The following is a 20,960-nucleotide window of genomic DNA, read 5'->3' on the forward strand; positions in this document are numbered from 1 at the left end:
TAAGAACCACTGGTCTAATGTCTTGTCACGTGTTATCCGAGAACGTCCTGACCTTGGCGTACACATGCTGTTTAACGTAGAATACCAAAGGGAGTATGGGTTTTAATTTATCAGTAATCCTAACCAAACCAAATACCCCATGAAATAAATTTGAAACAGGACATCCACACAGCCACCATCAAGGAAAGTCGTACTTCCCCTTGGCTAACTAGACCAATACGTGAAATGTGACATGTAACGTCGGCGTAATATCGTCAGCCTCTGCCGTGTCAGGTTGCATGTTATGGGCCTCTCATTTTTTTCGTCAGTCGTTCAATTGTGTGGGTTCCATCTCTGGATTTATAAACCATATGCTAATTCAAAATGAGGTATGATAATGGTAGAAGGAGAGAGCACCTTAAGAATGTAGATAGTTTACTGGATATTCCAATTATGCAAATAACTGGGAGGGGATCCACAATATACCAAGCCCGGTGAGGGGAGGTGAGGCTCACCGGGAAAGAATTTGTATTTGAGCTTTGGCGTGGAAACTGCAGCAAGATCGGGCTCTCGTCAAACCGACAGTTTGACGTCGAGACGCTAATTTCGGTAGGCTACATCGAGAGCGGAATGTATCATGTGCTATCATTGGCCAAATGACTGCAATCCTGAGTGATTAACCAATCAAATTAAAACTCGTAAAAGCTATAGAATCTGTAAACTTGGGTGGTCTCGGTAAAAATGGGTGCGGAATCACCTTAGGAAAATGCATGATATTTCAAATTAAGCAGATGTTTGAAATATAGAAATGGTTAGTATGCAGTGTATTTATGACTTCATTTTTGGGTGAGTGGGTTTTTGTTTGTGTATGATGAGGCCGCGTGCTTTTGACTCCCCCATCTTTTTGGTATACAGGGATCCTTCATCTACGAGGAGCTAATATGAATAGGAAACTAGTGGATGCTGTATGGTACGGTGACAAGGTAGTTGGGGGAAACGTATTAGTTGGGTAGTACGTAAATAACGTCTGAATTCCCCATAGAGTGGAAATGACGAATGAGAGCGTGGAGGGGGCGGAGCTCTCACAGACAACTACGAAAATCGGCCAATCATGTTCATTTCCACTGTTTTCGTCACTTACCGGGGAAACGAGACTTGAATATCACTGCAAATTCCCACTCAGTTGAAACCGGTAAAAGGGCAAAGCATTTCGCGCCCACTTCATGTAGACACGAGAAAGGTAAGCGGCCTTCTGAGAATAATACGCATTATCAGATTATGCGCTCCGGTAGATTTCAAATAATGAATTTCGAAAAATATTTAGGGTGATTTGTGACTTCCACTCATGGTGGCCAGACGTCCTCCTTAAGGCCGGACAGTCCTCCTTTTGAGCACTTTGACCTCCATCCGGCGCAACCTCACTCCGGACGTGCATTTGTCCTCGTTTCTTGGGGTGTGACAAAAATAAATGAATAAGCAAATAAATAAATAAAGAATATATAAATAAATAACCCTAGGTATACAATAATGCCGTACAATTAAATTATGTGGGAGTACCCAGGCCGAGGTCAACTTCGGAACTCGGCAGCCGAAGTAGACAGGAACTGCACAGAACCAATGTTGAGAACGTGTGATTGCATGATTCACATCTCATACATTGGGCTGCAGTCCTGAGGTGGCCACGATGCAATGTGGTTTGGCAGTTAATTAATGAGGTTAAGGAGTGAAAATGCCAAAAAGAAAGACTTTGTTTAACTCTGACTGGGCCAAAGAGTTTGGCAATCAAGGTGAGGATACAACTAGGTTTTGTGTTGTAACTGAAAAAAATACAGGTATTTGTTTTTTGTCGGTTTCATTAGGAATAAACAATGTTATTCCCTTTCAGTTTCTTCTTCATATATATATATATATATATATATATATATATATATATATATATATATATATATATATAATATTATGTATATTATAATCATCGATATGCGATGTCCTTTTTGGAAATGGCCACCCTACTTCCACTGTTAAATCAAAGTTCTATGCCAGTTATTTTTGTACCATTTAATGATTGTATAGCTGTTTTGGGATCAATAAACTAAATCTGAACTTGGGAATTTAATAATTTATTAGATTACATATTCGACGTTGTGCCCAATTTTAATAGAAATGAGGTTTCTATTTTTTTCATTGCATCCCTACACCACTACTCACTATTTCTACAATCGTTCCTATTTTCCCTCCATATTTTTGGTGTAATATTATCCTCAGAGATGTAAGTACTGGATACACATATCTGATGAAATATACACTCCAGGCATCAAATAGGCATAACATATCTTCATTAGTGACTGAATTCGTATCCGTGGCTCGCTTTTGGTGATTTACCTAATTGTATAGTATACAGGAAATTCACAATTTGATCATACCAAGCCAAGCCTCAAATTCTTGCACGATTCCAACTTAATTGTGTATTGTTTGAACAAGGACTGTATCACTTCCTAAGCTGTTCCAAGTATTTATGCATCTATTTGGAAAACTTTTTTCATGTCCTGTAGTCTTTCATAATTTGCTCCCATGACCTTTTAAGATCTCTTCTGTCAGTGTAATCAAACCTTTGGTGACCTGAATAATTTAATCATATCACATATTCTCTTTTATCTTACAAAGTTTGCAGAGCCAATGCTATTATTCTTTCCTCATGGTTGATCTGTCTGGCTAGGGACAGGTTTGGTTGCTGATCTGTGTGTTCTTTGTCTTGCTCCTTCACTCTGTGTGGGGACCATACTACTGACACGTATTATATTGTTGGATAGATCATGGTTTCAGTGAGTATTTTCATCATCTTCATGTATATAGTGAAATGCAGCCTTGATTATCTGCAGTATTCTGTGTCTCATAATCCTGCTGATATGGCTGTCAGGTGATTGAATGTCTTTTATGAATGAATGCTCCCAAATCTTTCTACTCTTGCTTTTGTAATGGGTTCACATCCTAAGGAATAGTTTAAGGATGGTCTTTTGCCACTATCGCCCGTTTTCAATACTTTTCATTTTTTTGTAATTGAACTTTACCATTCTTGACCCCATGCAAAAATAATGTCTAAATGTTTTTGCAGTAGTCTACTCTCCTCATTTTTCACTGTTCTTGTGATTTTTGAGTTATCAACAAATATGTTGGCATAGCTTATTGTTTCTTCCATCATGTCATTGATATAGGCAAGAAATATTGGTGCAAGCACTGAACAGTGTGGAACTGCTTGTTCCTGCTCTCCATCTTTCTTTTACTTTTGTCCTCTAGTATCTTTACTTCAAAAAATCTTTCATCTATTTAAGTTTGCTTCTCAGTCCTCCAACATGCCCCAATTTCCATACAAGTCGACTATGAAGTACTTTATTGTCTTCTCTAGGTTGAGGTACACACCCACCCTATTCTCTTGCAATGCATCAATCACTCAAATAAAGGCTTAGAAGGTTTGACACACATGGCCTTCCAGATCTGAAGCCAAACTCTGTCAGAATGTTGGTTTTTTCAAGATGTTTGCAGAACTGGGCATATTTCTTGGTGCGTCCCTCAGTGTCCTGACTGACACATAAGACACGGAAGAACACACCCAGCTCTGGGTATTTTGTCCATCCATCTTTCACAATCCTTTCCCATAATTTCACTAATATGCTGGTCAGTGATACAGATTCGTAATTTAGTGGTGTCTCCTTATTTCCACCTTTGTGAATTGATACCACATCTGCCCTTTCCCAGTGAAGTGGCACAATGCCTTCTTTCAATAAACATGTACATGTAATAAGACTGAATTGTGCCTGCTAGTTGTTCCCTACATTCTTTAAGAATTGTTTGAGGTCCCATAAAGTCCTGAAGGTTTTGTCACATCCAATGATCCCAAGATATTGAGCACTCCCCACACTTCTGCATTTATATCTTCTAATTTTTTTTTTTCTTCTCTTTTTCTTATCTCTCTCCCTTCACTTTCCTCCAAAAATAAATATTGGGTGTGTGTGTATTTACCTAGTTGTATTATACGGGAAGGGAGCTATGCTCATGGTGACCCATCTTTGTACCTTTCAGCATCAATTATTTTTCTTAAAATCTTGAATAGTGTTTGCACACACTGTTTCTTTATCTAAATTATTCCAGGTATCCAGTACTCTTATGTGGGAAGTTTTTTTTCTCTCCAGATCTCTTCTATAGTTATCCTTTTTGAGTCTTTTTGTGTCCTTGTTTTACTATTGCCCCATTTTAATAAGTCATTCCTATCTAGGATTTCCATTCCTTTCATGAATCCATAAATAGTCAGCAGATCTCTTTCTTCTTTGTTCCAGAGTTGATAATTCCAATTTGGACAATCTTTGTTTGTATGTTAATTTGGAGAGAGTTGGTGCCAACTTTGTCGTTGCTCTTTGTATTCTTTCTAATTTCTTTATATTCTTTTTAGTACTGGGTGTCCATATTGTTGCTGCATACTCCAGTCTTGGTCTTATTTGTGTGACTAATATTTTTTTAATCCTTTCATGTGTGTGTTTACATAGTTGTATTTTATGGGAAGGGGAGCTATGCTCGTGGTGTCCCACCTTTGTATCTCGCAGTGTCTAGTTTGCTCTTAAATTCATGAATGGTTTTTTGCACACATAATATTTTTGTCCAGTTTGTTCCAAGTGTCCACCACTCTGTGGAAAACTGTTCCTCAGATCTCTTTTATAACTATGTTTGAATTTCTTTGAATGTCCTCTTGTATTTCTCTTGTCCCAATTTAACAAGTCCTCTCTATTGAGTATTTCTGTGCCCTTCATGATTCTATAGATGGTCATTGTGTGTGAGAGAGAGAGATAGAGAGAGAATTACCTATGGGAGAGAGAACTGGGGCAACAGATCAATTGTTACTATTTACTGTAATCTGAGGTTAATTGAATGGAGTGGTTTATTTGAAAGTATTTTTAATGGAAAGAATGAGTGAAGAAAGACTAGTAAAAGAGGTATGGAGGGCAGATGTGGAGGGAGTGAACATGAAGGGACGTCCTAGGATGAGGTTGATGAATGGGGTGAAGGGGGCTTTGGGTAAGAGGGGAATGTCTGTTGAGGAAGGATGGGAGAGGACAGAAGACGGGTGAATGGAGAATGGTTGTATATGGATGTTGTTGTGATGCATGAGGTGGAATGGGCGGGGGGATGGGGGGAGGTAGTATGTGTGAGCAAAATTTGACGCAGCCCGAATGGATTTCTCCCCGTTTTCTCCTTTTATGCATGGGGGGACGGAGAGGGGGGGTTGCCGATTTAATGAAGCTGCCTTGCTGTGGATGTGCTGTGTCTTGCGACACTGCTTCTGACCCAGGGCAGTGGACAAGGTGCAGGGATGACCCGTCATCTAGGAGGTGCTAAGATAAGAGGGAGGGTGGAGGGGTGTGGAGTGTATTCAGGGATGGAATGGGTGGGAATGATTTTATGCCTTTTCCTTTTTGGCTACCTCCCTTGTAAAGGGGAAAAAGCCTTGGTATATGTATGTATGTATTTGTTAATGTGAGATGCCCTTTATTTACTTTGTTTTATTTTTCTTCTTTAGGCTTGAATTCAAAAGCAAAACCATGAAGTACATCCTGGTCACTGGTGGTGTGATATCCGGTATAGGGAAAGGTGTCATAGCATCTAGTATTGGTACAATACTGAAGCACTGTGGGCTGCATGTCACCTCCATCAAGATTGATCCTTACATCAATATTGATGCTGGAACATTCTCCCCATATGAGCATGGTAAGGACTTTTCTCATTTGTTATGTAAATATACTCTGAATTAATTATATTGATAAATCCTGTGTCCTAGTTAATGTTTATGAATGTAGTATGTGTAAGATTGATCTAGAAGTTGCGTCTTGGTCACTGGTGGTGTGATCGAGTATCTCTGAAGTGTATACACTTGATGGGCGTATGATTTTTTTTATTGCATTGTCAGAAAGTAAAGAAAATTATTTATAACAAAACTTTATTTGAATATCATTGTAATGAAACCATCTTTTATTTTCCAGGTGAAGTTTTTGTTCTTGATGATGGTGGAGAAGTTGATTTAGATTTGGGGAACTATGAAAGGTTCCTTGATGTGACCCTACACAGGGACAACAACATCACTACTGGCAAAGTCTATCAATCTGTTATAAACAAAGAAAGAAGAGGAGATTATTTAGGAAAAACTGTACAGGTACCTTCTCGATAATTTTTGTAGTTGTATGAGTTTAGTTACCATTTGTAAAAGGATACTCCATGACTGATCTGCCAGCCTATAGAATTTAGTAACCATACAGGGATTAGATGTAAATGCCTACACCTAATTCAGTAAGTTATAGATTAGAATAACAAGTACAACTGTTGTGCGTTGCAGGTTGTGCCCCACATAACAGATGCTATTCAAGAGTGGGTGGAAACTGTCGCCAAGAGACCTGTGGATGGTGATGATGCTGAGCCTGAGGTTTGCATCATTGAGTTGGGAGGAACCATTGGTGACATCGAGGGCATGCCCTTTGTGGAAGCTTTCAGGCAGTTCCAATTTCGTGTGAAAGTAAGTGAAGGGGATTGGTTTTATGTATACATTTATTCTAGGGCAGTTAAACAGAGGGACAGTAGAAGTAGATAAGTCATTAGTCATAAAAAAATGTTGTGTAACTGGTCTGTAGGGATGTTACTGAAGTTCATGGGTTTTTGGAAACTAGATGTACACTTAGGCTGTATGAAGGATTTATGCACTTAATCATGTCTCCATTTATACAGAAATTGAACATACAAAAATATACTTTGTATTGCTTTGTTCTCTTCAAATTTCAATCGCTGGTTCCAGGTATGCATAGGATCATAAAGATTTTACTCTTTATATGTCTTACTAAGTATTCCCATGTATACCTTTTTCCATTTGTTGTAGCGTGAAAACATCTGTGTTGTACACGTGTCTCTAGTGCCTCAGCCATCCTCAACTGGTGAGCACAAGACTAAACCAACACAAGCAAGTGTGAGAGAACTACGAGGACTGGGACTTTCTCCTGACTTCATTGTTTGTCGATCAGAGAAACCCATTGATGAAATGGTCAAGTACAAGATCTCCAACTTCTGCCATGTTTCCCCAGAGCAAGTAATTTGCCTTCACGATGCCTCCAGTATTTATGCAGTTCCTCTAATGTTGCAAGAACAAAAGGCCTCACAGCTCCTCAGTGATCGCTTAGATCTAGGTATTACATTACAAAGACCAAAGAACTTCATGAAGAAATGGAGGGACTTGGCAGAAAAGTAAGATTTTTGTGGTCTTGTTCATTCAATATTGTGATGCTTATTTTTCTTATAAAGAATGACAAACATGAGAAATAATGTCATAGTTCAAAATTCTTTTGTAACCATGTTTTCTGCTAAAATTCCCATGTGGATTATGTTATAATGACTAAAATGTAGTGACTACCCTCCCATAAAATGCAAATAACTTAAAACCATTACTGAGTAAAATCATGTTGCATTGGCTAGAAAAGCTTCACGCCACAGAAGTGAAGAGGCATTCTAGACAGTTTAAATTTTTTTTATAATCACTTGGATACCTAGTGCACCATTAAAATAAACAAAGTTGATCATTTATGCCACTGTGATGAAAATGTTCTCATTAAGTCAAGTTTTAACATTGCTCTTCACTTGATACAGGCATGACTATTTACGACACAGTGTAACTATTGCCCTGGTGGGGAAGTACACTCAACTGGAGGATTCCTATGCTTCAGTCATCAAGGCATTACATCATGCTGCACTGGCATGTAATCGCAAGCTAGATGTTAAATATATAGAGGCAGATGACTTGGAGGAGAGCTCAAAGGAATCCAAACCTGTTAAGTTCTTTGAGGCTTGGCAGAATGTCTGCAAATGCAAGTATGTTGGTTTGCCAATTTTAAAGTAATAATTTTTTAGATAGATGAGGTGGATAGGTCACAATGTATTAAGAGTTGAGGTAAATATACTTCATCTGTTGGGCCCTGCTCGGAGGTGCTGTAATGCTTCAGACCTGAATGCTGGACATGTGACAGGGATGATCTTTCATCCATAAGGAGCTAAGATAGAATGAACAGTAAATGGGTTTCTGGATGAGTGTAGGTGTGGGTGTATGCTGTGCCCATTCCCCTGCCGCATATAAGGGTGGGGAGGTAGCAAAGTTGTTTAGCACAAATCATATAATAACATAGTCACATCTTCTCTCCCTTGTCTCCATTGCTGACAACCCATCTACCACACTCCCAGACTTTCCTTTCCTTCTCACTTTAATTCCTCTTTGCTAAAACATCCAAGTTTCTTCTCGAAAACAGTACCAGTCTCTTCTGTTCTTCTCATCCATTACATATTCAAAGACCCAGTCACAAGGGTTTGGGTTGGATTCCTTCTCCCACACTCTTTTTCAGGAGAAACTAGAATGGAGGATTCGTATTCCCCTCACACTGTTCCATTTACCTGTAAATGGGTTCACAGTTTATTACTATTGCAGTAAGAGCAGTATAATTGAATTTTATAGTAGTTTTATGATTATGTTGCATTACTATGGCCTTTTGATACAAGAATTTTTTCATATGCCCTCAAACTTCTGATAAGTAATAATTTTTTTTATTTGTAATCAGGTGAAAAGGCCAGTGGTATGTTCTCACCTACATCTTGTTTGTACTTTTCTGTACAGTGGCATTATTGTTCCTGGTGGTTTTGGTCAACGTGGGATGGAAGGTAAAATTGCTGTTTGCAAATGGGCAAGAACAATGAGGAAACCTTTGCTTGGTGTGTGTCTTGGGCTGCAGGCTGCAGTAATTGAGTTTGCAAGGTAAGGTATTCGTTAGCTTTGAAGTAACATTTTGGAAGGGCATCTTTCACTTCATATGTGATGTAGTCACACACACACACATCAGCATTGTCAATTAACAGGAATTCAAAGTGCAAAATATTAATACAATCTAGAAAATATTGTTCATATGAACTGTATATTAACTATGTAGCCACAACATGGTATCCAATAGATAAAACAAAAACATCATACAAACAGCTCAAAGTAAAACATTAAGAATAATAACCAGGTGCATTAATATAGCATCAGTAGAACATCTAGACTCAGAAACTTCAATCTTATAGTTAGAGCAGCATACATACACACATACATATACCAAAGGCTTTTTCCCCCATACACGGGGAGTAGCCAAAAAGAAAAAGGCATAGAAATCACTCCCACCCATTTCATTTCCCATATATTTCACTCCCCTCCTCCCTCCTATCTTGGCACCTCCTGCTGCTCTAACTTAAAAAAAAATAAGAGCAGCAATTGAGAATAATGGGTACTTGTACACGGGGGCCATCAGATCCTCTTGTCCCTCACATTATATCACACAAACACAGCCCATTGAATATAACATAAGAATATACACCAAAGACTTCATCACCCTTATAAGGGAAGTAGATAGTCAATGCTACAAAGCATAAAAGTGATCTCAATAATACTCTACTCAGATATCTGTAATAACTGATCCCCAATACCCCATAATGTCTATATACACACTCAGATCTGAAAACTAGTACTCTACAATAGACTACCATATTCTTTACCTCACCAAAGTACCCTGTTATCAACCCTATAGAGAAATTATTCGCAGACAGTTGCACTGCATTTAAAAATCTTGTCCAAAGGGTTACCTTGTAAGGGGCATAGCAACAGGCTTATTGCCCCAGATATAATCACCACACAGAAAAGACTGAACACATCATACTATGCTGCCTTATCCCCTTCTAGACAACAGTGCAAAATCTCTTCACCAGGTAATTTATGAGCTGAAATGGAGGTGTGCTAAGGATACTAGATGGCACCAGATGAACCAATTCAATGTACCACAATCACATGACTGACATACTGAAAATAATTGTACACATCTTCATGTATTTTGGTGATCATTGGCAATATATTTAATCTTTCATTTTGCTTTCTAGACATATATTAGGTTGGAAGGAAGCAAACAGTCAAGAGATGGCACCAGAAGGAACCTGTCATGTTGTGGTGGAGATGCCAGAGCACAATCCTGGACAACTAGGTGGTACTATGAGACTTGGAAAGAGACAGACCATATTCAAGACTGGAAACACCAAACTTCGTCAACTTTATGGGAATGTTGACTTTGTAGAAGAAAGACATAGACATAGGTATTTATCAAAATATAATGAATAGGATAAAGTAAAAATTGTTTCTTCCATTGTTTTGAACTTTTGAATGATGAATATAGATTACCTTTCCAATGTCCCCGTCTGGGGTATTGGCTGCTTGTTATTGTGGCAAAGTAGTATGCAGTTGATACTTTAGGGTCTATAAGGGGCGCCCCAACGGACCAGAGCCACACAACATTTTGTCTATGACAGAGGAAAACTCTTCATAGAGAAATGATGACACTTTTATACTACAACTGTCCCTCCGTTATGCTGTCTCCCAAGACCTTGCTGCTGTCCTATACCATTTTCTGCTGTGGTGGAATTCCCTGTGGTGGGGGAAAAGAATACTGCCACCAAGTATTTCCACTTGGATCGTAAGAGGCGAGAAGAAAGGGACGGGGAGTGGGACTAGGCATCCATCTCCTTGTAGCCCCACAGGGGACATTCCTAAACGAAAAAGTAAAGGCATAAGAGGGTCTGGGAGTTTTCCGACCAGCACCCTAAGGTTTGGGTCTTTTAATGTGCGTGGATGTGGTACAGATGAGAGTAAAAGGGAAGAGATAGGTAGTATGTTTGTGAGAAGAAAGATGGATGTGTTGGCTTGAGTGAAACTAAGTTGAAAGGAAAGGGTGAGTGTAAGTGGGAGGTTATGAGGAGTGAAGAGAGGGCGAGGGAGGGAAGGGGTGGCTATTCTAGTAAGTGAAGAGATAGGTAAATGTGTAGTGGAGTGGAAGGAGGTTTCCTGAAGGATAATGTGGATGAAGGTGAAACTGGGAAAGGAGATGTGGGTCTTTGTAAGTGCATATGGGCCTGGCAGTGAGAAGAGTGTAGAAGAAAGGGAGGCCTTTTGGATAGATTTAAATGAGTGCATAGAGGATTTAGGGAGAAATGTCAATGTAATAGTACTGGGAGACCTTAATGCTAGGGTAGGAAATGGTCCAATTGATGGAGTGGTTGGGAAATGTGGAGTTCCAGGAAAGAATCGTAATGGAGAGTTGATGGTGGAAATGTGTCTAGAGTGTTGATGATAGCAAATACAGTGTTTCGGAAGAAAAGTCAAGCATAAGTACACATGGGAGAGGGTGGTGGATGGAAGGGTGGTAGATAGAGCATTGATGAATTATGTAATGGTAAATAGGACTATGATAGGAAGAGTTAAGGATATACATGTGCTAAGGTGGGAGGGTGGGGGAATATCAGATAATTTTTTGGTGGAAGTTAAGTTGAGAGTGGAGGATAGATGGAGAAAGAGTAAAGGGACAAAAGGTAGGGAGGTGCTTAGAGTAAACTCTTTAAATGAAAAGGAGAAGGAGTACAAGAAGCTGAAGGAGGAGTGGAAGGGAGTGAAGGATAGAGTAGAGCTTGGTGTGGAGGAAGAATGGGGATGGTTCAAGAAGGGAGTCAAAGTGTGCAAGGATGGTGTGTGGAACAAGAAGGACAGGAGGAAATAGAAGGAAGGGTAGTGAATGGTGGGATGAGGAAACAAAGAAGGTTGTAAAAGACAAGAAGTGAGCTTTCACAGATTGGTTACAAAATAGGACGAGGGAGTCATAAGAGAGGTACAAAGAAAAGAAAAAGGTAAAGGAGGCAAAGAGGAGAGCAGATTTGAAGTGGGGTAAGAGTATGACAGAAAATTTTGAAAGTAATAAAAAGATGTTTCGGAAAGAAATTGAGAGAGGAAGAGGAGGCGAATCAAGTAGAGAAAAAAAAGGTAAAAGGTGCAGATGGAGAGATGATAATGGAAGAGAAGGCAGTAAGGGGAAGATGGGCAGAATATTTTATGGAGTTGCTAAATGTGAAGGAGGATAGGGAGGGAAAGATAGTTGCAGTGGGAAATGGTAAGAAAATGAGAGTGATGAGTGAGGAAAATGGAGGAGAAATAAGGAAGGATGAAGTGAAGGCAGTTGTTAAGACGATGAAAGCAGGTAAGGCACCTGGGTTGGATGGATGCCATGCAGAATGTCTGAAGAAAGGAGGTACAGTGATGGTGGACTGGCTGGTGAGGTTATTTAATGTTTGCTGGAGAGAGGGTAGAGTGCCAGAGGACTGGAAGAGTGCCTGTATAGTTCCATTTTACAAGGGAAAAGGGGACAAGTGTGAATGTAGTAGTTTCAGAGGGATTAGCTTGTTAAGTGTAGTTGGGAAGGCTTATGGGAGGATCTTGATTGAGAGAATTAGGAGAGGAACAGAGGGAGTAATTAGTGAGGAACCGTGTGGATTTAGGACGGGTAGAGGTTGTGTAGATCAGATCTTTGTGGTAAGACAAATATGTGAGAAAGCTATAGGAAAGGGGAAGGATGTTTTTTTGGGCTTTTATGGATCTGGAAAAGGCTTACGATAGGGTAGACAGAAAGGCACTGTGGGAGGTACTGCAGATATATGGGATAAGAGGAAAGCTTCTAGGAGCTGTCAAGAGTTTTTACGAGAATAGTAGAGCTTGTGTCAGGATTAGAAATGGAGAGAGTGAGTGGTTCGAGGTAAAGGTGGGACTTCGTCAAGGATGCGTTATGTCGCCCTGGCTGTTCAACTTATACATGGATGGGGTAGTGCGAGAGGTGAATGCAAGGGTAGTGGGTCAGGGATTGGAGATGGTTAAAGAAAATAAGAGAAAAGTGGGAGGTGAGCCAGCTGCTGTTTGCTGACGACACTGCGCTTGTGGCAGGATCAGAGGAGGGACTGAGGAAGTTGGTGACAGAGTTTGGGAGAGTATGTGATAGAAGAAAGCTTAAGATATATGTGGGTAAAAATAAGGTGATGAGATGTACAAGGGGTGAAAGTGGCAGTAGACTGGAAGTGAGCATTAAGGGAGAGCGAGTGGAGGAAGTGGATAGTTTTAGATACTTGGGTGCAAATGTGGCAGGAAAAAGGAGTGAAGGTGGAGGTAGAATGTAGATTGAGAGAAGCGAGTAAATGCCTTGGTGAATTAAAGAGTGTAATGAGGAATAGACATTTGGGAATGGATGCTAAGAGGAGACTATATGAGGGAGTGATTGTGCCAACAGCACTGTATGGGGCAGAAACATGGAACATAAGAGAAGAAGAGAGAAGGAGTTTGAATGTGTTTGAGAAGTCTGAGAAGTATGATGGGGGTAACTAGGCTAGAGTGAGAAATGAGGAGGTGAGGAGAAGAACTGGGGTGGAAAGGGAGTTGGGAGATAGGGTTGATGAAAGAGTATTAGGATGGTTTGGACACATGGAAAGAATGAGTGAAGAAAGACTAGTAAAAGAGGTATGGAAGGCAGATGTGGAGGGAGTGAACATGAGGGGACGTCCTAGGATGAGGTGGATGGATGGGGTGAAGGGGGCTTTGGGGAAGAGGAGAATGTCTGTTGAGGAAGGACGGGAGAGAACAGAAGACGGGTGAATGGAGAATGGTTGTATATGGATGATGTTGTGATGCATGAGGTGGAATGGGTGGGGGGTGAGGTAGTATGTGTGAGCAAAATTTGACAAAGCCCAAAGGGATTTCTCCCCATCTTCTCCATTTATGCATGGGGGGACGGAGAGGGGGGGGGTCGCCGATTTGATGAAGCAGCCTTGCTGTGGATGTGCTGTGTCTTGCAACACTGCTTCTGACCCAGGGCATTGGAATAGGTGCAGGGATGACCCGTCATCCAGGAGGTGCTAAGATAAGAGGGAGGGTGGAGGGGTGTGGAGTGTATTTAGGGATGGAATGGGTGGGAATGATTTTATGCCTTTTCCTTTTTGGCTACCTCCCTCGTAAGGGGGAAAAAGCCTTGGTATATGTATGTATTTCCAGTGGCTATATGGGCAGTGGGTATTGTGTACATTATAATATTAGTAGGCAGTAGAGGTAATAAAATCTTGTTTAATTTTTTACACCCTCAAATGTTACACATGCCCACACTAACCCAGTTACATGAGCATGAAATATTTCTTGGCAATGATGCAGTATTGTTACTAGGGCCAAAAGTGATGGTGAATTGTTGACAATCTATATACCAAGGGTCCCATCCCCCCCTTACCAGAGAGGTAGCCAAGTCAAGAGGCATACTTGTATACTTGCTCCCATCCACCACTCTTTCCACCCACTCCTCTTAGGTCCTCATGGATGACAGGTCATCCCTGTATCTCACCTGCCCTGGGTTGGAAGCAGTGCAGCAAGACAGCAGATCCACAGCAAGGCACTTGTGAGGTGCCCCCCCCCCCCCTTTCCATTCCCTCATACAGAGGGGACAATACAAATACAAAGTAGCATGCAGTTGATACTTTAGGGTCTATATGGGGTGCCCCAACAGACCAGAGCCACACATCATTTTGTCTGTGATAGAGGAAAACTCTGTACATAGAGAAATAATGACACTTTTATACTACGACTGCCCCTCCGTTATGCTGTCCCCCAACCCCTTGTTACTATTCTATACCATTTCTCTGAATATTCATTTCCGTTTTCGCCTACCTACCCTGTGGTGAGTGCAAAAGAATACTGCCACCAAGTATTTCCACTTGAGTCATAAAAGGCAACAAAAAGGGGACGGGGGAAGGGATTAGGAGTCCTGCTACCTGTAGCCCCGAAAGGGGACATTCCTAAAAACGAAAGTAAAGGCATAAGAGGGTCTGGGAGCTTTCCAACCAGTACCCTAAGGTTTGGGTCTTTTAATGTGCATGGATGTGATACAGATGAGAGTAAAAGGGAAGAGATAGGCAGTATGCTTGTGAGAAGAAAGATGGATGTACTGGTTTTGAGTGAAACTAAATTGAAAGGAAAGGGCAACTGTGAGTTTGGGAGTGTAGCTGGGAGGTACTCAGGAGTGAAGAGGGGATGAGGGAGAGAAGGGGTGGCTATACTAGTAAGTGAAGAGATAAGTAATCGGGTAGTGGAATGGAAGGAGGTGTCATCAAGGTTGATGTGGATGAAGGTGAATCTGGGAAAATATATGTGGATTTTTCCAAGTGCGTATGGGCCTGGTAGTGAGAAGAGCGTAGAGGAAAGGGAGGCTTTTTGGGGAAGATATAGATGAGTGCATAGAGGGATTAGGGAGAAATGTCAATGTAGTTGTATTGGGAGACCTAAATGCTAGGGTAGGAAATGAACCAATTGACGGAGTGATTGGGAAGTATGGAGTTCCAGGTAAAAATCGTTGTGGAGAATTGATGGTGGAGATGTGTCTTGAAAGAGAGTTGATGATAGCAAATACAGTGTTTAAGAAGAAAGTCAAGCATAAGTACACATGGGAGAGGGTGGTGGATGGAAGGGTGGCAGATAGAGCGTTAATGGACCATATAGTACCAGGAGTATGGTAGGAAAAGTTAAGGATGTACATGTTCTAAGGGGAGAGAAAGGGGGAATATCAGATCATTTCCTGGTGGAAGGTAAATTAAGAGTGGAGAATAGGTGGAGAAAGAGGAAAAAGGCAGAAGGTAGGGAGATACTTAGAGTGAACTGCTTAAATGAGGAAAAAAAGGAGAAGGAGTATAAGAAGTTGAGAGAGGAGTGGAAGAGAGTAAAGGATAGAGTAGAACTAGGAGTGGAGGAGGAATGGGGATGGTTCAAGGAGGGAGTCTTAAGGTGTGCAAAGATGGTGTGTGGAACAAGGAAGGCGGGAGGAAATAGAAGGAAGGGTAGTGAGTGGTGGGATGAGGAAGCAAAGAAGGGTGTAGAAAAGAAGAAGCAGGCATTCATAGATTGGCTACAAATTAGGACGAGGGAATCGTATGAGAGGTACAAAGTAAAGAGAAAGGAAGTTAAGCATAAGTTAAAGGAAGCAAAGAGGAGAGCAGATGTAAAATGGGGAAAGAGTATGACAGAAAATTTTGAAAGTAATAAAAAGATGTTTTGGAAGGAAATTAAAAGAGGAAGAGGAGGCGAATCAAGTAGAGAAGAAAAGGTAAAAGGTGCAGATGGAGAGATGATAATGGAAGAGAAGGCAGTGAGAGGAAGGTGGGCAGAGTATTTTATGGAGTTGCTAAATGTGAAGGAGGATAGGGAGGGAAAGGCAGTTGCAGTGGGAAGCGCTAAGAAAATGAGTGATGAGTGAGGAAAATGGAGGAGAAATAGGGAAGGATGAAGTAAAAGGAGCTGTTAAGATGATGAGAGGAGGTAAGGCACCTGGGTTGGATGGATGCCATGCAGAATGTATGAAGAAAGGAGGTACAGTTATGGTGGACTGGCTGGTGAGGTTATTTAATGATTATTTAAGAGAGGGGAGAGTGCCGGAGGACTGGAGGAGTGCCTGTATAGTTCTGCTTTACAAAGGAAAAGGGGACAAGTGTGAGTGTAGTTGGGAAGGCTTATGGGATGGTCTTGATTGAGAGGATTAGGAGAGGAACAGAGGGAGTAATTGGTGAGGAACAGTGTGGTTTTAGGACAGATAGGGGATGTGTAGATCAGATCTTTGTGGTAAGACAGATATGTGAGAAAGCTATAGGAAAAGGTAAGGATGTTTTTTGGGCTTTTATGGATCTGGAAAAGGCTTATGACAGGGTAGACAGGAAGGCACTGTGGGAGGTACTGCAGATATATGGGATAGGAGGAAAGCTGTTAAGAGCAGTCAAGAGTTTTTATGAGAGTAGTAGAGCTTGCGTTAGGATTAGAAATAGAGAGTGAATGGTTTGAGGTAAAGGTGGGACTTCGTCAGGGGTGTGTTATGTCGCCCTGGCTGTTCAACTTATACATGGTTGGGGTGGTGAGAGAGGTGAATGCAAGGGTAGTGGGTTAGGGTTGGAGATGATTAAAGAAAATGGAGAAAAGTGGGAGGTGAGCCAGCTGTTGTTTGCTGACAACACTGCGCTTGTGGGAGGATCAGAGGAGGGATTGAGGAAGTTAGTGACAGAGTTTGAGAAGGTTGAAAGAGGGAAGCTGAAGATAAATGTGGGCAAAAGTAAGGTGATGAGATGTACAAGGGGAGAGAGTGACAGTCCAGTAGGCTGGAAGTGAGCATTAAGGATGAGAAACTGGAGGAAGTGGATAGTTTCAGATACTTGGGTGCGAATGTGACAGGAAAGGGAGGAGTGGGGGTGGAGGTAGAATGTAGATTGAGAGAAGCGAGTAAATGCCTTGGTGGATTAAAAAGTGTAATGAGGAATAGACATCTGGGAATGGATGCTAAGAGGAGGTTATATGAAGGAGTGATTGTGCCAACAGCACTGTACGGGAGTTTCAATGTGTTTGAGATGAAATGTCTGAGAATTATGATAGGGGTTACCAGGCTAGATAGAGTGAGAAATGAGGAGGTGAGGAGAACAGGGGTGGAAAGGGAACTGGGAGATAGGGTTGATGAAAGAGTATTAGGATGGTTTGGACACGTGGAAAGAATGAGTGAAGAAAGATTAGTAAAAGAAGTGTGGAAGGCGAAGGTGGAAGGAGTGAATATGAGGGGGCGTCCTAGGATGAGGTGGATGGGTGGGGTGAAAGGGGCTTTACAAAAGAGAGAAATGTCTGTAGAGGACAGAAGATAGGGGTGAATGGAAAAGGGTTGTGTATAGATGAGGCTGTGATGCATGAGGGGGAGTGGGTGGGGGATTGGGGGTGAGGAAGTATATATGAGAAAAAATTTGACGCAGCCTGAAGGGATTACTCCCCGTCTTCTCCTTTCCTGCATGAGGGGACGTAGAGGGGGGGGGTCGATGAATTTATGAAGCGGCCTTGCTGCGGATGTGCTGTGTCTTGCGACACTGCTTCTGACCCAGGGCAGTGGACAGGATGCAGGAATGACTCGTCATCCAGGAGGTGCCAAGATAGGAAGGAGGGTGGAGGGAGTGGAATATATGGGAAATGAAATGGGTGGGAGTGATTTCTGTCTTTTTCTTTTTGGCTACCCCCAGTGTAAGGGGGAACAAGCCTATGTGAAATATGATATAGTTAATACAATACAAATTTTTCCCTATTTCCTAATTAGTTCCAATCCCTGACCCATTGGAGATGGTTAAAGAAAATGGAGAAAAGTGGTAGGCCAGCTGTTGTTTGCGGATGACACTGCGATTGTGGCAGGATCGGAGGAGGTATTGAGGAAGTTGGTGACAGAGTTTGGGAGTGTGTGTGTGAAAGAAGAAAGCTGAAGATAAATGTGGGTAAAAGTAAAGTGATGAGATGTACAAGGGGTGAAAGTGGCAGCAGACTGGAAGTGAGCATTAAGGGAGAGCGAGTGGAGGAAGTGGATAGTTTTAGATACTTGGGTGCAAATGTGACAGGAAAAGCTGGAGTGGAGGTGGAGGTAGAATGTAGATTGAGAGAAGCGAGTAAATGCCTCGGTGGATTGAAGAGTGTAATGAGGAATAGACATTTGGGAATGGATGCTAAAAGGAGACTATGAAGGAGTGATTGTGCCAACAGCACTGTATGGGGTAGAAACATGGAACATAAGAGTGGAAGAGAGAAGGAGTTTGAATGTGTTTGAGATGAGATGTCTGAGAAGTATGATGGGTGTTACTAGGCTAGATAGAGTGAGAAATGAGGAGGTGAGGAGGAGAATAGGGGTGGAAAGGGAGTTGGGAGATAGGGTTGATGAAAGAGTATTAGGATGGTTTGGACACATGGAAAGAATGAGTGAAAAAAGACTAGTAAAAGAGGTATGGAAGGCAGATGTGGAGGAAGTGAGTATGAGGGGACGTCCTAGGATGAGATGGATGGATGGGGCGAAGGGGGCTTTGGGGAAGAGGGGAATGTCTGTTGAGGAAGGACAGGAGAGGAGAGAAGACAGGGGTGAATGGAGAATGGTTGTATATGGATGATGTTGTAATGCATGAGGTGGAATGGGCGGGGGTGATGGAGGGCGAGGTAATATGTGTGAGCAAAATTTGACGCAGCCCGAAGGGATTTCTCCCCTTCTTCTCCTTTTATGCATGGGGGGATGGAGAGTGGGGGTCGCCGATTTAATGAAGCAGCCTTGCTGTGGATGAGCTGTGCCTTGCGACACAGCCTCTGACCCAGGGCATTGGACAAGGTGCAGGGATGACCTGTCATCCAGGAGGTGCTAAGATGGGAGGGAGGGTGGTGGGGAGTGGAGTGTATTTAGGGATGGAATGGGTGGAAATGGTTTTATGCCTTTTTCTTTTTGGCTACCTCCCTTGTAAGGGGGAAAAAGCCTTGGTATAATATGTATGTACCTAATTAGTTTAGTAATCTATGATGGACTATGATATAGTTAATGGTTCAGGTACTTTTTCACAGGTATGAAGTGAACCCGAAGTATGTTTCCGACTTTGAGAGTGCAGGAATGAAGTTTGTGGGTCAGGACGTTGAAGGAGAGCGCATGGAAATCATGGAATTGGATGGTCACCCCTACTATGTGGCCTGCCAATACCATCCAGAGTACATAACGAGGTGAGTACAATACCTTTGTTTAGAACACAAGATGCATAGGTTTGTAACATCTTTCAGGAGAGTTAGGAATTTGTAAGGGGGAGAAAGCCTTTGGTATATGTATTATAAAAGATGTTTATAATCAATATTTTTATAGTTATACAGAAAATCTGGCAGGAAAGGGATGAGTGGAGGTGGAGCAAGGGTGTAGATTGAGAGAAGCAAGTAAAGTCTTGGGTGATTAAAAAGTGTAATGAGAAATAGATATTTGGGAATGCATGATAAAAGGAGATTGTATGAAGGGGTGATTGTGCCAACAGCATTGTATGGGGCAGAAACATGGAACATAAGAGAGGAATTTAAATGTGTTTGAGATGAAATGCCTGAGAAGTATGGTAGGGGTTACTAAGCTGGATAGAGTGAGAAGTGAGGAGGAGAGCAGGGCTGGAAAGGGAGTTGGGAGATAGGATTGACGAAAAAATGTTGGGATGGTTTGGACACATGGAAAGAATGAGTGTAGAAAGATTAATAAAGAGCTGTAGAAGGCAGAGGTGGAGGGAGTGATTATGAGGGGACAACCAAGGGCAAGATGGATGGATGGCATAAAAGGGGCATTGGGAAAGAAGGGGATAGTTGTTGAGGAAGGAAGGGAGAATACAGAAGACGGGTGTGTTGAGAATAGCTGTGTATAGATGAATAGGGTGGCGAGGAAGTAAGTGTGAATGATATTTTTATGCTGCCTGAAGGATTTCTCTCAGTATCTTTTCTTCATGAGGAGACTGACAAGGGGGATTGCCGATTAAATGAAGTGGCTTTGCTATAGATGTGCTGTGTCATGCTACAAGCTTCTGACCCAGGGCAGTGGGCAAGAGGATGACCCGTCATCCAGGAGGAACAAAGATAAGAGGGAGGGAGGAGAGTGAATGTGAGTGGAGTATGTGGGGATGGAATGGGTGGGTGTGGAATTTATGACTTTGTTTTTGACTACATCCCATGTAAGGGGGGAAAAAGCTGTTGGTATGTATGACAGGGTGTAAGTACCTCCCATATGAGGAAGAAAATGCCCTTGGTATATAAATTGATGAAAAATGCTTTGGAGTTGGATTTTTAGCAGAAATTATTAGATATAAGTACTACATCCTCAATACTAAGAGCAGGGAGAAATGTGAAACCATAAAAATGAATTTATAATAAAAGTGCTTTGAATAGTAAGCTTTTCCTTTGAAAAACTTTGTACAACACAGATAAACTATATATTCCCAAGGGTTGTAAACTACATTTATGTATTATCACTATTGGTAAGATGTAGCCAGCTTTTCATTTTAATTAAATTCATATTTTTATATTCCTTTACAGACCCTTGAAACCATCCCCTCCATACCTTGGATTAATCTTGGCGTCCATTGGCAAATTGGATCAGTACTTAGCCAGGGGTTGCCGCATGACCCCTACAGACTCCCCAGAATCTTCAGGTATGACCAATTTTAATTAGTGGTGTGTAATTTTGGCAAATTCAGCCTTACCATGTGTA

General features: G+C 41.6%; 1 protein-coding gene across 4 annotated transcripts in view; it reads left to right on the top strand.

The window, feature by feature from the left end:
• Ctps (CTP synthase) overlaps positions 1-20,960 on the top strand; it is a 44,839-nt gene that overhangs the window by 17,225 nt on the left and 6,654 nt on the right. For all 4 annotated transcript variants that reach the window (XM_076178575.1, XM_076178574.1, XM_076178573.1 and 1 more), the window contains 9 exons: positions 5,546-5,733; positions 6,006-6,175; positions 6,356-6,532; positions 6,890-7,251; positions 7,651-7,872; positions 8,666-8,803; positions 9,955-10,164; positions 19,298-19,450; positions 20,786-20,901. In XM_076178575.1, the coding sequence (XP_076034690.1) occupies positions 5,568-5,733; positions 6,006-6,175; positions 6,356-6,532; positions 6,890-7,251; positions 7,651-7,872; positions 8,666-8,803; positions 9,955-10,164; positions 19,298-19,450; positions 20,786-20,901 (1,714 nt within the window). In that variant the 5' untranslated portion in view covers positions 5,546-5,567. The remainder of the gene's footprint in view (positions 1-5,545; positions 5,734-6,005; positions 6,176-6,355; positions 6,533-6,889; positions 7,252-7,650; positions 7,873-8,665; positions 8,804-9,954; positions 10,165-19,297; positions 19,451-20,785; positions 20,902-20,960) is intronic.

The sequence above is a fragment of the Oratosquilla oratoria genome, chromosome 41, assembly GCF_046742065.1.
Source record: "Oratosquilla oratoria isolate Oo_2021 chromosome 41, ASM4674206v1, whole genome shotgun sequence".
Taxonomy (NCBI): Eukaryota; Metazoa; Arthropoda; class Malacostraca; order Stomatopoda; family Squillidae; genus Oratosquilla; species Oratosquilla oratoria.